Raw genomic sequence first — 18,895 nt, 5'->3', positions numbered from 1 at the left:
ATTCTATCTTAATATAGATCTATTAAAGCCTATAAACTCTAAAAAGCCAAGAAAGTCTTTAAAAAAAAAAATTTTCCTCTCTTCAGTAGTTAAAGCTATGGAAGCCCGTTTTCGCCAAAAAGGTTATTGCAACATTTTAAATCACAATTCTGACTTTTTCTCTCAGAATTGCATGATAAAAACTCACAATTCATACTTTTTTGTAAGAAAATTTTTTCTCGCATTTCTGATATTTTTCTCGCAAACACAAGTTAGTATTTCGCAATTATGACTTTTCTCAAAACTGGGGGATATAAACTCAAAGTTGCGTGTATTAAGTCAGAATTGCAAGATAAAAACTCTAAGAAATTCTAAAAAAAAAAGTAAAAATTGCAATTTTTTTTTCAAGTTTATGTCTTGCAGTTCTGAATGTATTTTTAATAAAAAAGTCAGAATTCAGCAGAAGTCAGCAATTAAAGGGCTTCCATATAAAGCAATATGAATGTGCAGAATTGCCTGTGGAGCTTCAAGGATGGGTTAGGGTTAGGTTTGTCATACCTGTGTATCTGTCTATCTATCGGTTGTTTTTTAATCTATCTTTCTGTCCATCATTCTATCTTAATATAGACTATAAACTGTAAAACGCCAAGACAGTCTTTAAAAAAAATAAGCCTCTCTTCAGTATTTAAAGCTATGGAAGCCGTTTTCACCACTGAATAAAGAATAAAAAATAAAAAAGGTTATTTTATATCACAATTCTGACTTTTTCTCTCAGAACTGCGTGATAACTCACAATTCATACTCTTTTCTCAGAATTGTGAGATATAAACTTGCAGTTCTGAGAAATAAAGGCAGAATTGCGAGATATAAACTCATAAAGCAGACTGTTTTCTCAGAATAGCGTGATGTAAATTGTGAGTTTTTATCTTGCAATTCTGATTTTTTTTCTCGCAAACGCTTTAAATAAAAATAAAAAATGTTATTGTAACATTTTATCTTACAATTCAGAATTTTTTTTCAGAATTGTCTAATATACGCTTGCCTTTATTTCGAAAATTTACTTTTTTTCTCAAAATTGTGAGATATAAATTCACGATTGCGTGTTATAAACTTGCAATTCTGAAAAATGAAATCAGAATTGTCATAATTCTGACTTTTTTTCTCAGAATTACGTGCTATAAACTTGCCTTTGCTAGAAAGAAGTCAGAATTGTGAGTTTTTATCTTGCAATTCTGATTTTATTCTTGCAATTATGACTTTTTTTCTCAAATTTGTGAGATATAAGCTCGCAATTGTGTGTTATAAAGTCAGAATTGCGAGATATAAATTTACCTCAAGTCTCATTTAATACAATTTCAGGAACTGGTGAATGATACACAGACCGGATCAGCTCTGTGTGTCTTTTTTTTATGACTTTATTTGGCGTGATCTCTAGTCTAATAAAGTTTTATTGTATGTCCTTGTCAAAACTCTAAACCCATTTGTTTGTTGAAGTCACAAAATAAAGTGTAAAGTGATATGGATCACCTGGAGCTATAAAGAGTGGCACATTAGTTTTCAATTTGTCTGATGAAGAGCCTGTGTGCTTGAAACGTCACATACGCTATGCGAAAGTTGTTTTAAAAATAAATATTTTTGATATTTTTGGAGCTTCGGTGTTGCCAACTTTACACTTTATTTTGTACTTGTTGCTTTTTAGTCGAGCACCCATTTGAGACTGATGTGCGTGCTTTTGTTTAATTTTTCTTCTATGTTTAAGTCACACCATGCCTTTACCATAAAAATGCAATGCATTGGTCTATTTTATTTATCACAAACACACCTGTTTGCTTTACAGGGTGTATGTGCGGACCAGAACAAGGTGTATGGCTACCACTGCTACCAGCAGGTGACACTGAACGAGGCAGCATTAGCAGAGCTGAAGCATCTGTTTTCTGCAAAAGCAGAAATTCTCCATCAGACAGTAGCTCTGCACTCATACACCTCCATCCTGTCCCGTCTACAAGTGGAGTCTTATCTCTACCGCCTGCTCAGCAGTAACCCCACCACCAAGAGTGTGGCTGTGCAAGATACAAGCTCAGGCAAGTTCACACTGAGAAGTCTAGACTGTACATGAAGCACAAATAATTGGTTAGTTTACACTGTTTACTAATGAGTACAATGACTGTCAGGGTTCCTCAATTACACTGGTTGTTTGTTCTGACAATTTTAAGGCAAATTACATGAATAATTATAATTAGTAAAAAGTAAATTTGAGTCATATTAAATTTGATACTCTTTGGATTTTGCTTGTTCTGTGTTTGTGTATCCAGCAGAAACTTTTATCCAAATATTGGTTTATCAAAAGATTTAGTTAGTTTGTCTGGTTATAGTCATCATTGAAAAATACAAGCGGTACAGCGGAAAGTAATTCTGTCAGTGATTTTGAATATCATGCCGTCTATTGATTTTTGTGTGGTTTGTTTTGTATTGAATTTCTCAGTGAGTCCAAGGTCTCAGCCCTCCTCTTTGCAACCGCTGAAGGAGAGCATCAGCGTGCTGTTCATCTTTACCCGACGGGTCCTTGATGATTCACAGTTTCAGGCTGACATCCATCTGTGGCTTCAGAGACTGGTAATGACCTCCATTAACCAGCTAATAAACTGGAAAATCGCAAAGTTATCATAACATGAGATCATAACATTAGATAATATTATTTAATTATGTAATATATAACAAAAAGAAAACAGCTATTTTAAATTATAATAAAATTTGTGACCCTGGACCACAAAACCAGTTATAAGGGTAATTTTTTTTGTTTAAATTGAGATGTATACATCATTTGAAAACTGAATAAGCTTTCCATTGATGTATGTTTGTTAGGATACAGCTATTTGAAAATCTAAAATCTGAGGGTAAAAAAAGGAATTCTTAGGAATGCATATTACTTTTGTGGTCCAGGGCAGGGGCGGCTGGCCCATGGTGGGCGAAAGTGCATCGCCCTCCTTGAGCCACACGAAAAAAGAGAGGAGAAAAAGACTCTTATTTTGCTAGTCCTAGTCTGCATATTACTGTACAATCAACAGCCTGAATGTCACTTTCCAACCTAAAACCCCGCCCCCTTGGGGCGATCTCAGTCAGATTGAAAATCGCCCCAGCCGGTCTCATAGAGTTATATTGTGAGATGTTTTTTTTTTTCAAATTTTGAACCCTACAATACATTTCAATGGGCACCGGGAGGGCTCGCCCCAACGTGATTTCGTAATACGCACTGATGCGTGCTCGAAGATGTACAGCACGCACGCGTGTAGCGAGACGTCTGAATGCATTGGCCATGCTTTCAATGGAGAGGGAACTTGTCAGGAACATGCCTGATTTTAATGAGAGGGTAATTGATCACTTTGCCTGCTTAAAAGAGAGGCGATCAAAATTTCAATACAAGTGATGTGTGTTATTAAATGGTGAATTGTTTATGTTATCACGGCCGTAGCCAGCTATGAGGTCACCGTGGTCCGGACCTCGGTCATTTTTTATATTCAAAAATAAAATGTCAAGCTCTTTGAATGATTATTTAGCCGTTTAAACCACCTCATATCACATGAGTGTTTGCTGCGAGAAGCTAGCGCAGTGAAAGGGGCTTGAGAACGCGTTGAGTGAGAGCGCGGGTGCAGCCTCCGTTTGTTGCCAGATCCACCTATTATACGTGTTTTTTGACTCGTTTGTCCAATTTAGTGTGACACTTTGGGACGTTTATAAAGTGGAAAGTTGAACGTTAGTTTTATGTCAGTGTCATTATTCTAACGTTATTTTTATAACTTGTTATAAAATAAAAATTCCCTCAGCTAAAAAAAACGAACTTTCCATGTAAAACATTATACTGAATAAAAAATCTTTCACAATCATCTACATGTCTGTCTATTTTGAAGTTTAGGCTATATGTAGTGCATTTGTGGGTGTTATTATAGCACAATTCTTAACACCTCACTAATTTTCAAACCCTGGTTACGGCCTTGTATGTTAAATGTTGTATTCTCCAAATGTTGAATTTTAAATAGTTGTATTGATTGCATATTGGCAGCCAAATTTATGCTGAATATGTTCTGGAAAGATTTCATTAATTACAGTTTTAATATGAGAAATAAAAAGTCTTTAATTGTAAAGCAGTATGGCTTTTTTTTTTTTTTTTTTTTTTTTACTCTTAGAGGGCAAACTAGTTGATGACAATGTGTCTCTTGATGGCCATGGTGGAAGTGTTTCAGTGTATTTGAGACCATTGCGATAAATTTAATATAGCTATTCAAAATACTGTACAGTTTGTACAATTCATGCCTGATGTTGCCATCTAGGAACAGGGAAACCAAATCAAACAATGTAATGTAATGCTGTAAAGTTGGCTATCTGAATTTTATCATAATTTTACCCATTAAAGCGGTTATCTTTGCCAAAATCGGAACAGTTGCCCCCCCAGAGATATTTGTCAGGAGCCGCCACTGGTCCAGGGTCACATTTCACAATAGTACTACTGTTTTTACTGTATTTTTGATCAAATAAACAGTCTTGGTAAGTATAAGAGCATAAGAAAACATAAAATGTATTTTTGAACGATAATGTATTTGTAATATTTAATTTATATGATAAATTAGTAGTAGGGCTGTCAAAATTAACGCGTTAACGCAAATTCATTTTAACGGCACTAATTTTATTAACGTGCGCGATTAATGCAGCGCGCATTTTCTGTTTGACCCACTACCTAGCCTATAGTTAAAGAAATGGATGCACAATGTTGCCAACCTAGAGAAAAGCGTCTAGCAACAATACATAAACATAATTGGACAAACCTAATATAGTTTCCGAGGCTCTCTGGTTTTGCCGAACGAGCGTGAGGTCTCCCAATGCGCACGCACCTCCCTCTCTTTATATCTGCGTCTGCACTGATCAGCGAGCGGCAGAGGAGCAGCGCTTTCAGTTAAACCAGATATTATGTTGCTTCCAGTGCTTGAAGTGGGCCGGTACGCAGGCACTTCTGTATTTGATCCTTTTGCGTACTTGCACTTTTTCTCCATCCGGCACTTCTGCCATACTGAATGCATGCAAGCGGAGTCGGTCTACGTTAGGATTGGTGCTGTGGGGTTTGATGCGTAAAGCCACATACGAGTATGCAAGCGAAAATGGCGTATTATATGCACGTCAAACACATGTATATCATATGCACGCCAAAGTTAATTTCAGCTTATTAATAGCACGCCAAATAGAAACAGAAAATTGTGCTACTAGTACGCATTTTCATGAGACCGGGCTTTCGAATCTGTACATTATAATGAAAACAATACCTTAAAAAAAATAAAAGAAGCAGGTTTTTGCGATCACATAACTTTAAACGGGTAAACTCCTAAAAAGTCCAAGGATCGTGAAGGCATTCAAATAGGAAGTTAAAAACAACAATAATAATGCAGAGAAAAGTGCCTTATGTCCAGATGCCGGTAAACGATTCTTTTCAGCGATTGAATCATGATCATAATTCAGGATTTTTTTTTTCAGTCATTATTTCATATTACTTTGGGTGTCTGATAACAGAAACACTAAAATATAACAATGGAAACCGTTTTATTGAGAACTTGGCTGCATCAAATGACAGTATGTGGGCACTGAGAGGCAAACAAATTTAGTAATAAATGTACATTTTGCATGTTGAGAAGAAGTGAGCTGCCCTTTCCTGCAAATAATGTAAACAGGCTTGTGTAAGTAAATTGCTCAGTGCAAAGAAAGAGAAGTAATGGGAACCTGGTATTTCTATGTTCTTTTTTTTTTTCATGTGTCGAATAGACATGAACAAGTTATTTGAAAAACATCTATGACCTTTGAAACATGTCTAGTCTTCATGCTCTATGTCGAGTATGGTTTCACTAATAATAAACACATATTTGTTTAAAGCATCCATATTTGTCCATGCCAATGTTGATTAGAGTATTAAAAACTTTTAAAAGTATTAATTTAAGGTACATTTAGAACAGATAAAAAGTGTGCGATTAATCGCGTTAACTCATGACAACCATGTGATTAATCACGAGAGAAAAAATTAATCGATTGACAGCCCTAATTAGTAGCTATAAATAGCTTGGAAATATTGTAAATGTTTTATTCTGATGTTCACTAATTTATTTAGTGCAAGATAAGCTTGCAATATTAACGCCCTTACATTACTATAGAGATAAAAGGAGCTAGTTTAAAAGATCTGCTTTTCTCCATCCAGGTGTCTGTGCTGCATCAGGTCGGTTCTAAAGGAGATCATTTGTTCCTCCTAAATCACCTGCTCTGCTGTCCTGCAGGTGTGGGGAAATGGGCTGTGCCATTCCTACAGGTACTGAAGCGGAGCGTTGATGTGAGCTGCAACAATGACATCCTAGAAAAAGGATAGTTCACACAAAAATGAAAATTCTGTCATTGATTACTCACCTGAAAGACCTTTGTTTGTCTACAGAACACAAATTAGGATATTTTTTTATGAAATCAGAGAGCTTTCTGAACTTCCATAGACAGCAAGGGTTCTACCACGTTCAAAATTACAGTACCTTTCTGGGCCTTAAATGTGGTAGAACCCTTGCTGTCTATGGTGGGTCAGAGAGCTCTTGGGTTGCATCAGAAATATCTTAATTTGTGTTCCAAAGATGAACGAATGTCTTACGGGTTTGGAACAATTATGAGGGTGAAAAATTAATGACAGAATTTTCATTTTCAATTGAACTATCCCTTAAACAGAGAAATTTTAAAATTTATGTTTTAAAAAATCTCAAATATCTGCTCGTCTTATAATAGTCATTGGATCTCCTTTTCTTCTATAGATCAAAGTATTGGATAACCCATCTGGAGTGTATCATTTCATGCAGGCCCTGGCCATCCTCATGTCTCCAGCGAGGTAAATATTAGCTTTACTGGAAATCGAGCTCAAGATTAATAGAATTTTGTACTTTAATATCATTGTATCATTACCACTGAGTTTGACTCGAAAAGCAATTACTTTAAAAAAATATATAACTAAAAGAAGAAACTAGAGACCAAGATATTTTGTATTTGCATTGTCTATTTCAATGAATATGAAGTTGAAGTTGTGTGTTTGACATTCAGGCACCGTGCAGACTTCCTGGGACACATGAAGCCCAGTGACGTGAAGGGCAACAACAGTCTTACAGGGCCTGCGTCTGGTAACTGGACTCTAGTGGATGAGGGTGGAGAAGAGGTGAGGTTCCATTATGAAACTGACAATGCTTTATAAGAGATTGTCTGAACTCAAATTGTTATGCTAATTTCTTACTATTATTATTCAATATGAAAATGAAAAACAGAAGCATTTTTATTTTTTGTTAATAGCTTCAGACCTCACTGCATATATTGTCGTCAGAAATCAGTTAACTTCTGATTAGACTATCTCTTAAGTTTGACTTTGACTTCTGTCAGCAGACTGAAAGTGTCAATATTTTGTGGCTCTTATGTAACTGTCAACAAAGCCTTTGTTGTGTTTGTTATGACTGTACACCATACTCGCATGTGATGCCTACTGTAACACTCTTGTGAACTTTCTCAGGATGAAGACCCAGAAACAAGCTGGATGCTGCTGTCTGAGGATGATCTGGTTTCTTTGTTCTCTCAATTTTCCTTTGATGAGCTCTTCAAACATTTACTCGGTATTTGCTCTACAGGTGAGACTGTCATCATGCCCATAAATCAACTGAGACAGCCATGCAATGTTCAGTGTACATCTGGCTCTCCTTTATTTACTGGTCATTAAATTGTATGGTATTAACTTGCTTATTTAAGGGACAGTTCACCCTGAAAGGCAAATTTTGTCATTATTTACTCACCCTCTTGTGACTTTTCCCATAGAACACTAATGAAGAAATACAAAAATATGCATAGGTCATTTTTGTCTATATAATGTAACTGAGTGGGGATCCAAAATGAAAAAAAAAACTTAACACATATATCCTTAGACAGTTATTTAAATAGTACTGTTTGCCAATTCTAATTAGTTGATCTGTTAAATCTTGCAAAACAGGTGACTATCAGCCTCAAGCCACCACCAGTCAAAAGATGATGAAGATATTTGCATTTGCATCTTCACTGGTTGAACTGCTTGCAATCGGCTTGCAAACATACAACAGAGCACGCTATCGCCAATTTGTGAAGAGAATTGGCTACATGATTCGGTTTGTAATCTTTATCAATTTAATACTATAAAATGTCCATCTTCTGTAATGCTGACAAACTACAGATATTATTATGAATGTATATACATTTTTTATATTTTTAGAAACTATTCAGTAAGTTTTCAGTCATATTTAAAGGATTGGTTCACTCCTAAATTAAAATGATAATTAAAAAAGATAATTTACTCACTCCCCATATGCCCCATATCGAAAAGAAATGAGGGTTTTTAAGGAAAATATTCCAGGATTTTTCTCCATGTAGTGGACTTCAGTGGGAGCCAACAGATTGAAGGTCCAAACTGCGGTTTCAATGCAGGAAGCTACCAATTGTTTTACTAGATAAGACCCTTATTCCTAGGCCGGGATCGTGTAGAGCCCTTTGAAGCTGCAATAAAACAGCAATTTGGACCTTCAACCCATTGGTCCCTATTGAAGTCCAATCCATGGAGAATGTTTTCCTCAAAAACCTTAATTTCTTTTAAACTGAAGAAAGAAAGACATGAAATTTTCAGGAAAAAAAATTATAAGGAAATTTTTATTCTGGAATGAACTAATCCTTTAATTTACCATCTGACATAACATTTTTACAGAATAGACATTTGAGGGTACTTTTTTCCCCTTATTCTAGGATGACGCTTTGCTATGTTAGTGACCACTGGGCGCAATACATCAGCCTAACAGGTGTGAGTAGGACCACAATGCAGGAACAGTCGTTTTCAATGGAGAAGCTGCAGGTGGAGTTTGACCATCTCTTCTTGAGAGCAGTTCTTCATGTGCTCAAGGCTAAAAGGTATAGAATAATTTTAGATCTGGGGCCTAACTAATAGTGCACATGCTCCAGACATTAAGCCCTCTGTCTCACAAAATAACTTCCTCTCTCCTCTCTATGTTTGCTGTCAAATACAAATGCTTTACAATGCACATCTATTTATTTAACTAAAACTTTATTGGTTCACAGACTGGGCATATGGCTGTTCATGTCTGAGATGCCGTATGGTACGTTATCCAGCTCCATGCTGTGGAAGATCTTCTACATTATGCAGTGTGCAGAGATGGATGGTCTGGAGAAGCTAAGCTGTAGCCTGAGTGCTAAGGACTGTATACAGGGGCTTAGAGGTGAGACACCAAGCATATATGATTCTGGTGAACACAAAAATAATAGTTTCTTAACTTTTATTTGAATAAATTTTTATATGCCAGGTTGCGTCGTGATTTGTAGCTCTTTTAGCTTATTTTAAATTATTTAGAAGTGTACTGAGGCCCCCTAGTGGATCCCAGTCCCCTGTTTGAGCACCACTGGTTTAGCGTGTGTTTATACATGTCCAGAACCAAGCCATCAGGAGAAGTTTCACCACTGGCTGTCAGAGATAAACAGCTCAGATGGAATCTGCCTGTTGACCACATTTGCACACATGGCCCAGCCCAGGCGTACCAACGTAGACCCTGAGTTTGTCAGGAACATAGTGCTGGAGATATACGAGGTGATTTGACTTTTTTTCATTAACTTTTACTAAAGATCCATCATCCGATCATAACATCATCCAGTGTTTTAAATTCAATAAATGATTGATTACTCTTTCCTTTAAGGTGTCCTATGTTAGTATCACCACCCGTGAGATCTTTTCTAAAGTTGGGCGGGAGTTGCTTGCGGCTATAGCGACTGCCCACCCTCACATCATCTCTGTGCTGTTGGAGAGACTGAGAGAGACCATAGAGAAAGTGGGCATGGTGAGTAAACTACAACATCCATCACTCCACCATACACATGTTTTAAGAGTCAACTGTTTTAAGAGTCATTTAATTGTAAGTGAGATTTCTAGGCCAGTGATAGGCTTCTGTTCAATCATATAGAAACAAAACAAACAATATATTGACTTCTAAACCTCTACTCTTTTGTATTGCCCATTCAACAGTCTTTGAATGATCTTTATTTGTTTTTTGTTTTTCAGCAAATACTGATACATTCTATTATTCTATTCTTTACCCTGGTAATAATTATCTCTCCAGGTGTCACTGTACCTGTTCAAAGAGTTGCCCCTTCACTTGTGGATGCCAGCTCAAGTTGAGGTGGGGTTGATCAGAGATTGGCTGTTGAACTTCAGTCTCACTGCTGTGGAGAACAGATTAGCCTGCATCATACTAGAGGGGCTCAACTGGGGATTTCAGTCTGTGAGTCTCAGTCATGAATATGGATAGATAAGTGCTGCTTTATTGTCTAACTGAGATGTGTTCATGGATAGTGTACTTTTGTGCTAAATCTTGATATTCCCTGATGAGTTGATAGGCCTGATACAAACGAATCTCTCATGTGGTTAATCTGACCATTAATTTAGCCTTTTTTAAGTGTTGTACACTACCAGTTAAAAGTTTTTAACCGTAAGATTTTTTTAATGTTTTAAAGAAGTCTCTTCTGCTCACGAAGCCTGCATTTATTTCATCCAAATTATAGCAAAACAGTAAAAATGTACCCTGGAAATCCAGAGGTCTTGCGAGAGCACAATTTGAATTGTCTCTGCAAGACACTCTGGCATCGAGCAATGATGCACGTTACTGCAATACGTAAGCAGTTCTGGGAACCAATCAAATCGGTGTATCTGATGTAGGTGGGCCAGAGGCAAGATAAGCTGATGACGACAGCACTGCGATGTCCGGAATCATTTAGTAACTGATCTGTATGACTACAGATGAACACCAGTTGTTTGAAACGGCTTTGGCCGCTACAATGAACAAGACTTGGCTTTTCATATAAAAGAGGAACAGAAAACCGCGCTCGAATTGTTCCTTTGCAAGAAGGACATTTTTGCTGTTTTGCCAACTGGATACGGCAAGAGTTTAATCTATCAGTTAGCTCCGCTCCGCTTGTGATTGGTCGTGGCGTTATCCAATTGCGTGCAGTGAGAGCTTCAAATGCATGCTTGGTGCTGCCCCTCGAGTTAGGCCCTTTTCATTGCTCGATGCCAGACCCTTAATCTTAATAGATTAGGATCTGGATTTTTTCCAGCCTAGTGAAAATGTGTAATAATTTTAAAATTAAAATACAGCTTTAAAATCACAGGAATAAATTACATTTCAAAATATATTCAAATAGAAAACAGTTATTTTAAATAGTAAAAATATTTTAGGCTTGGTGAGAAGAAGATACTTTTTTTTAAAAAACATTAAGTTCAAAAACGTTTGACTCGTATTGTATATATTCACAATAAGAAGTGTTGACTTTTTCTCTCACCAACAGAATGGTTGCCTCATTCTACCAGCATCTTTGCACAGTGAAATAGCACTTTTGGTGATTGAGGCATATCAAAAATATCTCACAGACAAACCATATGGTGGCATCTTATCAGAAGGCATCAAACAGGTATGTTTCACATACTGAAATTAGGCTTTTAATCAACATCGATTGTCATCAGCATTGATATGGCTTTGTTTTTGTGTGGTGGGATAGAGGTTTGGGGAAGAATGAAGCTAATACAGACCGTAATGTAAAAGGTCTATTTTGCAGTGGTTCACTGCACATTATAGTTAGCAAGTTTCCTCAAAGAATGACTTATCAGCTTACAGTTTCTGCATGATAACTTTCTGCAGGTGTCCTACCTGGCTAACGTAGTGCGGCTCGGCCAGACTCCAGAATCCTCCTTTAACCAGTGGGCCTGGGACCTTGTTCTGAGGCTAAAGCTCCACGCCAATGAAATAAGTCCTCAGGATGCCTGGTGCCCTCTTCCCTCCTCCAGCGCCCCCAGTGTGCCTGAGATCACAGACTCTCCCACCATGCACCCAGTGTTCAAAGCAGTCAAAGCGGGCATCCCCATCGGCTGTTTTCTGGCTATTGACATGACCACCGTTGGGCACAGGTGGGAATATTGACACTTTTTTCATTCTAATAGATGGAAGTGTAGCGACCATGAATTCATTTTCAATGTTTCGCATTTGACAGTTTGGAGAAGTTCTGCAGTGATGGAATATCTCTGCTGAAGACTCTTGTTCAGTCCCGTCATCTCAAAGCTGTAGTGCACATACTGGAAAACATTCTTCCTCTGGTCTACCACTGCCAGTTTTACCTGCTCAAGAATGAACAGTTAAGAACATCTGTTATACTTTCCCTGGGATGTGTTTTTATTTATTTATAGCATAAATATTGAATTTATATATTGCTGTATGTGTGCTAGCAATACCAATGCATTTCTCCAAATGTTATTCAGGTTTCTGAGCTGTATCCAGCTCTTCTTGCAGCTGGATAGTGGGACTCAGGGTGTGACCCAGCAGGTCACACAAAAGGTGGCCCAGCATCTGATTGGCGCATCTACGTGTGAAAACATCAAACTCCTAAACAGTGTGATCCAGGTGGGATTTTGAAATGTGTTAAATTATTTTCCATATATACTAGGCATTTGTTGCTCTTTTTTATTTAATATTTGATCCAAATCCATTAAAAAATACACACTACCGTTCAAAAGTTTACAATCGGTATAAATCTTTAAGCTTTTGAGAATCTTTTATTTGATCAAGAATACTGTGAAAGCTGTAATATTGTGAAATATTATTATAATTGAAAACAACTCTAAAATTGTGGTAAAGTCATTACTGCAGTCTTTAGTTTTACATATTCATTTAGAAATCATTCTAATATGCCGACTTGATGTTTTCAGAATTCTTTGATGAATTGAGAGTTAAAAAAACAGTATTTGAAATAGAAATATTTTGTAACATTGTACACTGCCATTCAAAAGTTTGGGATCAGTATGATTTTAAGGTTGTTTATGCTCATCAAGGCTGCATTATATGATCACAAATCCAGAAAAAAACTGTAAAATTGTAAAATTATTCAATGTAAAAATAAATGTTTTCTATGTGAATATATTTTAAAATGTAATTTATTCCTGTGATGCAAAGCTACATTTTCAGCATCATTACTCCAGTCTTCAGTGTCACATGATCCTTCAGAAATCATTCTAATATGCTGATTTATTATCAATGTTGGAAACAGTTGTGCTGCTTAATATTTTGTTGGAACCTGTGATACTTTTTTTTTAGGATTCTTTAATAAATAAAAGGTTGAAAAAGAACAGCATTTATTTAAAATAGAAAATAATACCAAGGATGTGTTAAACTGATAAAAAGTTATCGCAAAGAAATATATTGTTAGAAAAGATTTCTGTTCTTTTAAACTGTATTTACAAGAGAATTATAAAAAAAAAGAATCACAGGTTCCATAAAAATTTTAAGCATCACAACTGTTAAAAACAACTGTAATAAAAGTAAATAAATCAGCATATTAGAATGATTTCTGATTTCTGACTGATGAAAATTCCGCTTTGCATCACAGGAATAAATTGCATTTAAAAAGTATATTAAAATGGAAAAAAATTATTTTAAACTGTAATGATATTTTACAATATTACTGTTTTTGCTATTTTTGATCAAGTAAATGCAGCCTTGATGAATATAAGAGGATTCCTCAAAAAACTTTAAAAACCCGAACCTTTTAAACGGTGGTGTAGATGTCTACCATCGCTTTTGTTCAATGTAATGTATCCTTGCTGAAAAAAATGTATTCATTTATTTCAAAAACAAATTTTACTCGCTTTAAACTTTTGCTTAAATAAAAATATTTAAATTAAGCTAAAACCTGAACGTAAATGGAAGATCTTATCGTCCTTCAGGCTCATATTGTGGAGAGCTCCAGGCCTGGATGTGTTGGTGCCGTAGCTGTTCTTGAGTTCTGGCTTCAGGTTTTGACAGAACAGAACCTGTGGCATCGAGACAAAGCTGTTCTCTACCTTGTGGATCACCTGTGCCGTGCTGCATTTCTTCACCAACAAGAAGAATGTCTCCAGAAACTTCTCTACCAACATCATAAGGTTTTTCACTCTTGGCTGATGTTTAAACAGCCCTCTTTTAACAAATGGCTTGAAACAAATTACTTAGAAATGGTTTTGTATGTGTTTTTGCATTTGCCTTTCAGAGCGCTTTAGGTTATCATGGAGACAAAGGTTTGCTGTCATCTTTTATGGGCTGGATAGTGGCAGGAAATGTTACTCCATCCTTCATTGAGGGCAGTTCTCTCACAGGAGAGGTATGTGGAGGTCATTGCCTAAACAGCACATATGTGATCCTGGACCACAAAACCAGTCTTAAGTCGCTGGGGTATATTTGTAGCAATAGCCAAAAATACATAGTATGGGTCAAAATTATTGATTTTTCTTTTATGTCAAAAATCATTAGGAAATTAAGTAAAGATCATGTTCCATGAAGATTTTTTGTAAAATTCCTACTGTAAACCTGTCAAAATGTAATTTTTGATTAGTAATATGCATTGTTAAGAACTTAATTTGGAGAACTTTAAAGGTGATTTTCTCAGTATTTTGATTTTTTTGCACCCTCAGATTCCAGATTTTCAAATAGTTGTATCTCGGCCAAATATTGTCCTATCCTAACAAATCATATATCAATAGAAAGCTTATTTATTGACCTTTCATATGATGTATATATCTCAGTTTTGTAAAAGTTAACCTTATGACTGGTTTTGTGGTCCAGGGTCACATATAGATCTAAATACTATGTCATATTTCACTCTGTGTGTTTTTTTTTTTTTTTTTGTCTTAAGGTGTGGTTTGCTTGGTTGGTCCTCAACATGGAGACAATGTTCGAGGAAGACTCTCAGCTGCAACGCTGTGTGGAGCATGAGCTCCTCTCGAACCCTGCTTACACACCTGATCAGGCTTTGAAGGTACACTTTAATTCTGCTCGTACCTTTCCTTATCTATTACAATTATCATGTGCAGTTACATCAAAGAGAACGTTTTGAGCACATCTGAAATTGAGGTTTTCACTTTGTGGATGATTCTTGAGAGTAAAACTCATCTACTTGATATATCAGTCCTTTCGTTATGAAACCCCTAAGAAGACATGGCGATGAAATAAACATGAGATGTGAGGAAGAATTATTATTTTTTGTAATACACTTTTGTGAGCAAATAAACATACTTTTTCCTCCCAACTCATGTCCCATGTTCTCTAGGTGGCTATGTATTTAGCCTTATTGTGGTATTTTTAATTAAGTAATTTCAAAGATAAAAAAAAACAATGGGCCGGATTCACGAAACATTCTTAAGAAGAAATTTCTTCTTATCTGCCATTTTCTTCTTATTTTTTAAAATAAGAAAAAAGTTAAGAATATTTTGTATTCCCAAAAAAATCATCTTAAGAATATTCTTATATTTTTACTTAAGATTGTTCTTAAGACAAAAATTAAGAAAATTCAAATTCTTGAAAAGAATCTTCTTAAAAACCATCGTAAATAACTTCTTAAAGTTAGGATAGCCCGAGACTTGTCTTAAATCCCAAATAGTAATAATTATTTAATTAATTGATTGGGTTATTTCAAATTAACTGTTATATTTAAGCATTGCAACACTACTAGCTACATATAATACATAGTAGGACTATTATTAGAGATGAGCAAGAGTTCGCTGAAGTGACAGCAATGACTGATAATGTAAACAATGATCTGTCATGATTAGCCTGTGTATGACCCTACTTTTTGCCGTCATCAAAACTTAGTAGCAACTCGACAAAATCGAGTCAGATAGGGAGATTTAATAAAAAAATAAATAAAAATACGACATAATCTTTGGACGTATTTAGCGCATGTGCAGGACGCGTTTGCTGTAGCAGCGCACACACATAACGGAAGTGTTCATTCAGACGAGGCAACAAAATACAACACAAAAGTGAATAAACTGATCGCCAAAGCTTAAGACAGACCCTTTAAAAGTAACAGTTCAAAAACACGGCGCATTAAAAACATGAAGCCGAGCGCCAGACACGGTCGTGACGAAAATGTGCGTGCTTATGATTATTAGGATAATCTGCAGAAACCGCAAAAAAGACGTTGAAGTGTTTATAAATGCGTCTTCAGCCTTGTATTCACTCAGGTAGATGTATCTTTTTTTTTTCTTAAGAAAGAAATTAAGATGTTCTTAAGAACATATTTGAGAATATCTTAAGATTTTTTCAAGAATTGCACTTAAGAACATTCTTACGAACTTCTTAGAATTTATCTTAAGAAATTTCTTAATTTATTTCTTAAGAAGATATTCGTGAATCCGGCCCAATGTATCCATTAATCATAAAAACTATACATCATGGAAAGATAATAGAAATTAATTGGTTAAAAGGTTTGGGTATCGAGATGAATCGATTATCGCGCCCAATTCCGCCCCCTTACCAGTGGTGCGCTTTCGCTCCTCCATAAAAGCATAATTTCACATGCAAATCAGCAAAATCATGTAACGTGACTTTCATAAAACGGGACGTGCTTGATTTATTCATGTTTATTTGATGTTGTGTTTTTAATAGCGCGTAAGAAAACTTGCACTGTTCTGTGTATGCGCTCAGAGATGAAGCAACACACGGACATGTAAAGTTATCTTTTAGCTCAAGGTGCGCGCCTAAACTTAGTGATTGTTCATGTAAATCCTTGTCAGTTATGTCTTAAATGATCATAAACGTTTGAGAATGAAAATACGTGTGTAACAGTATATTGGGTCCGTGTGGCTCTTAAAGCGGCAACAAATATTACTTCTGCCGTCTCTGTGCTTAATATTAATAAATTGTAAAAATGCAAAGAGAAAAATCACTCACTGCTCTTGAATGTTGACTTTTGTAGTTTTAATAAGAAACAAAGCATGTTTACAGCGAAGACGCTGTTTTATTTTACATTCAAATAATTACATTCAATTTCTGTAGTATTGTTAGACTACTTTAGACTTACATAAAAGTATTCAGTATATATATATATATATATATATATATATATATAAATATATTTTATTATATATTTTTTTTAAAGCACTGTTTTTTTATTTTCTGCTGTATTGCTGCTATCTTAAATCAATCACTAATATAAAGTTTTGGACCCAGTCATAATCGTGTTAAATAATTGTGATTACAATATTGACTAAAATAATCGTAATTATGATTTTTGCCAAAATCGGGTATGTTTTACAATAAACGTGCAATTCATTAGCCTGTTTGTTTTCATTTTGTCAGAAAGCCCAGGTGCGCCTTAAGCTTCAAGTCGTCCCGTCCCTGCAGAGACTGATGATCTATCGCTGGGCTCAACAAGCTTTAGCTACCCCTGCAGATCATCCAATCCTTCCTTTGGTTTGGCAGAAATTTTTCCAACTTTATCTCCGTCAACCTGGACCAGAGTTTGGGTGCGTAAAACATAGAACATTCTGTCTTTGTTTGGCTTGTTGTTGTTATTTTTAGCATCTGGCTCTTTAAAATGAACCCTTCCACACTTTTTAGATATATTATCATGCTATTTCACTTCACTAAAGTGCAGTTGTTACATAATGTTGGATTCAAAGTACATGTTGTACATGCTATATTCAAGTGAAGATGTTCACCCTGTTCCTCTTTCTTTCTTTTTTTTTCTTCCTCCCCCTCATTTTCCTTTTTGTACTCCTTATTGATGATTTCAGTCATTTCATGTTTCACCAGATTTTACTCTAAGCTTAATGTAGCAGTGCTGATGACTCACAAGACTAATGTTCCATCTCTTTAACTTACACAACTTCTATGTTCTGTTGCCTGTAATGTATTGAACATAATGTCAGATGGCATTTCATATCCTAGGTTTGTCAGTATGTTGTTATTTTGTATCTGCACAATATGATTTTTTTTATACGTGACTCTGAAACACTTGAACTCTACAATCCCTTTCCTTTGAAGCAGAATTAAAAAATCCTGATAATATACTCATCCCTATGTCATCCAAGATGTTCATGTCTTTCTTTCTTCAGTCGGAAAGAAGGTTTTTGAGGAAAACATTCCAGGATTTTTCTCCATATAGTGGACTTTAACGGGAGCCAACAGGTTGAAGGTCCAACTTCAAAGGGCTCTACACAATCCCAGCCGAGGAATAAGGGTCTCATCTAGCGAAACAATTGGTCATTTTCTAAAAAAAAAAAAAAAAATATATATATATATATATATATATATATATACTTTCTAACCACAAATGCTCCAGTTGAAGCAAACTATATGGAGAAAAAAAAGGATTGTTTTCCTCAAAAACTTAATTCCTTTTCGACTGATAAAAGGAAGACATGAACATCCTGCATGACATGGGGATGAGTAAATTATCAGGAATTTTTTAATCTGGAAGTAAACTAATCATTTAAAATAACAACAATATTTTTTGTCTGTTTGTTTGTTTATTTATTTATTTTATATTTTTGGGTAATAGTCTGTTTCAGGGTTCTAAAGACACACTCTAGGTTTATTTTGCAGTAATGACCAAAGGAATGTATATTTTGTCTTGTACATTACTTAGAGTGTGTGTGGTACAGTGGTTGTTTGATTATGGGTATTTCTGAACCCTTGCCTGATTTTCTTTTTTTTTTTTTTCATTTCACACCATCAGGCTGGAGGTGAAAGGTTGTATTGGAAGGCGTTACTTCCATAGTGCGGCACATATCTCCTTGTTAAATAGCCTTAGACAGCGGCTGGTTGAAGTGTCTGATTTCCACCACGCTGCTAGCAAGGCTTTGAAAGTGCCCTGCTCAAGCGGCGAATCCAGTGATGGTCTGCTCACCCCAGGGACACCCATCACCCAGTACATGACCTCTCCTGAGCTGCACTCTGAGCTTGTGCGGTAATGTCCAGAGTTTTGTTCTCTCAGCAACCATTATTGTATTTACTGTTGAGTACTATACAGTGTTTGGTCATCT

At 35.8% G+C, this 18,895-nt stretch overlaps 1 protein-coding gene across 1 annotated transcript in view; it reads left to right on the top strand.

Moving 5' to 3' along the window:
• The window catches only part of epg5 (ectopic P-granules autophagy protein 5 homolog (C. elegans)), a 35,974-nt gene that overhangs the window by 1,056 nt on the left and 16,023 nt on the right, over positions 1-18,895 (top strand). Inside the window, exons 3-23 of the mRNA XM_073839961.1 lie at positions 1,817-2,064; positions 2,466-2,592; positions 6,209-6,316; positions 6,798-6,871; positions 7,081-7,192; positions 7,538-7,652; positions 8,009-8,159; positions 8,788-8,949; positions 9,118-9,275; positions 9,486-9,640; positions 9,747-9,887; positions 10,167-10,328; positions 11,392-11,514; positions 11,742-12,007; positions 12,091-12,231; positions 12,356-12,497; positions 13,817-14,014; positions 14,119-14,229; positions 14,761-14,883; positions 17,208-17,374; positions 18,589-18,819. Coding sequence (XP_073696062.1) covers positions 1,817-2,064; positions 2,466-2,592; positions 6,209-6,316; positions 6,798-6,871; positions 7,081-7,192; positions 7,538-7,652; positions 8,009-8,159; positions 8,788-8,949; positions 9,118-9,275; positions 9,486-9,640; positions 9,747-9,887; positions 10,167-10,328; positions 11,392-11,514; positions 11,742-12,007; positions 12,091-12,231; positions 12,356-12,497; positions 13,817-14,014; positions 14,119-14,229; positions 14,761-14,883; positions 17,208-17,374; positions 18,589-18,819 — 3,215 coding nt within the window. The remainder of the gene's footprint in view (positions 1-1,816; positions 2,065-2,465; positions 2,593-6,208; positions 6,317-6,797; positions 6,872-7,080; positions 7,193-7,537; positions 7,653-8,008; positions 8,160-8,787; positions 8,950-9,117; positions 9,276-9,485; positions 9,641-9,746; positions 9,888-10,166; positions 10,329-11,391; positions 11,515-11,741; positions 12,008-12,090; positions 12,232-12,355; positions 12,498-13,816; positions 14,015-14,118; positions 14,230-14,760; positions 14,884-17,207; positions 17,375-18,588; positions 18,820-18,895) is intronic.

The sequence above is a fragment of the Garra rufa genome, chromosome 5 (genome assembly GCF_049309525.1).
Source record: "Garra rufa chromosome 5, GarRuf1.0, whole genome shotgun sequence".
NCBI classification, from domain to species: Eukaryota; Metazoa; Chordata; class Actinopteri; order Cypriniformes; family Cyprinidae; genus Garra; species Garra rufa.
This window is presented reverse-complemented; position numbering and strand designations above follow the sequence as displayed.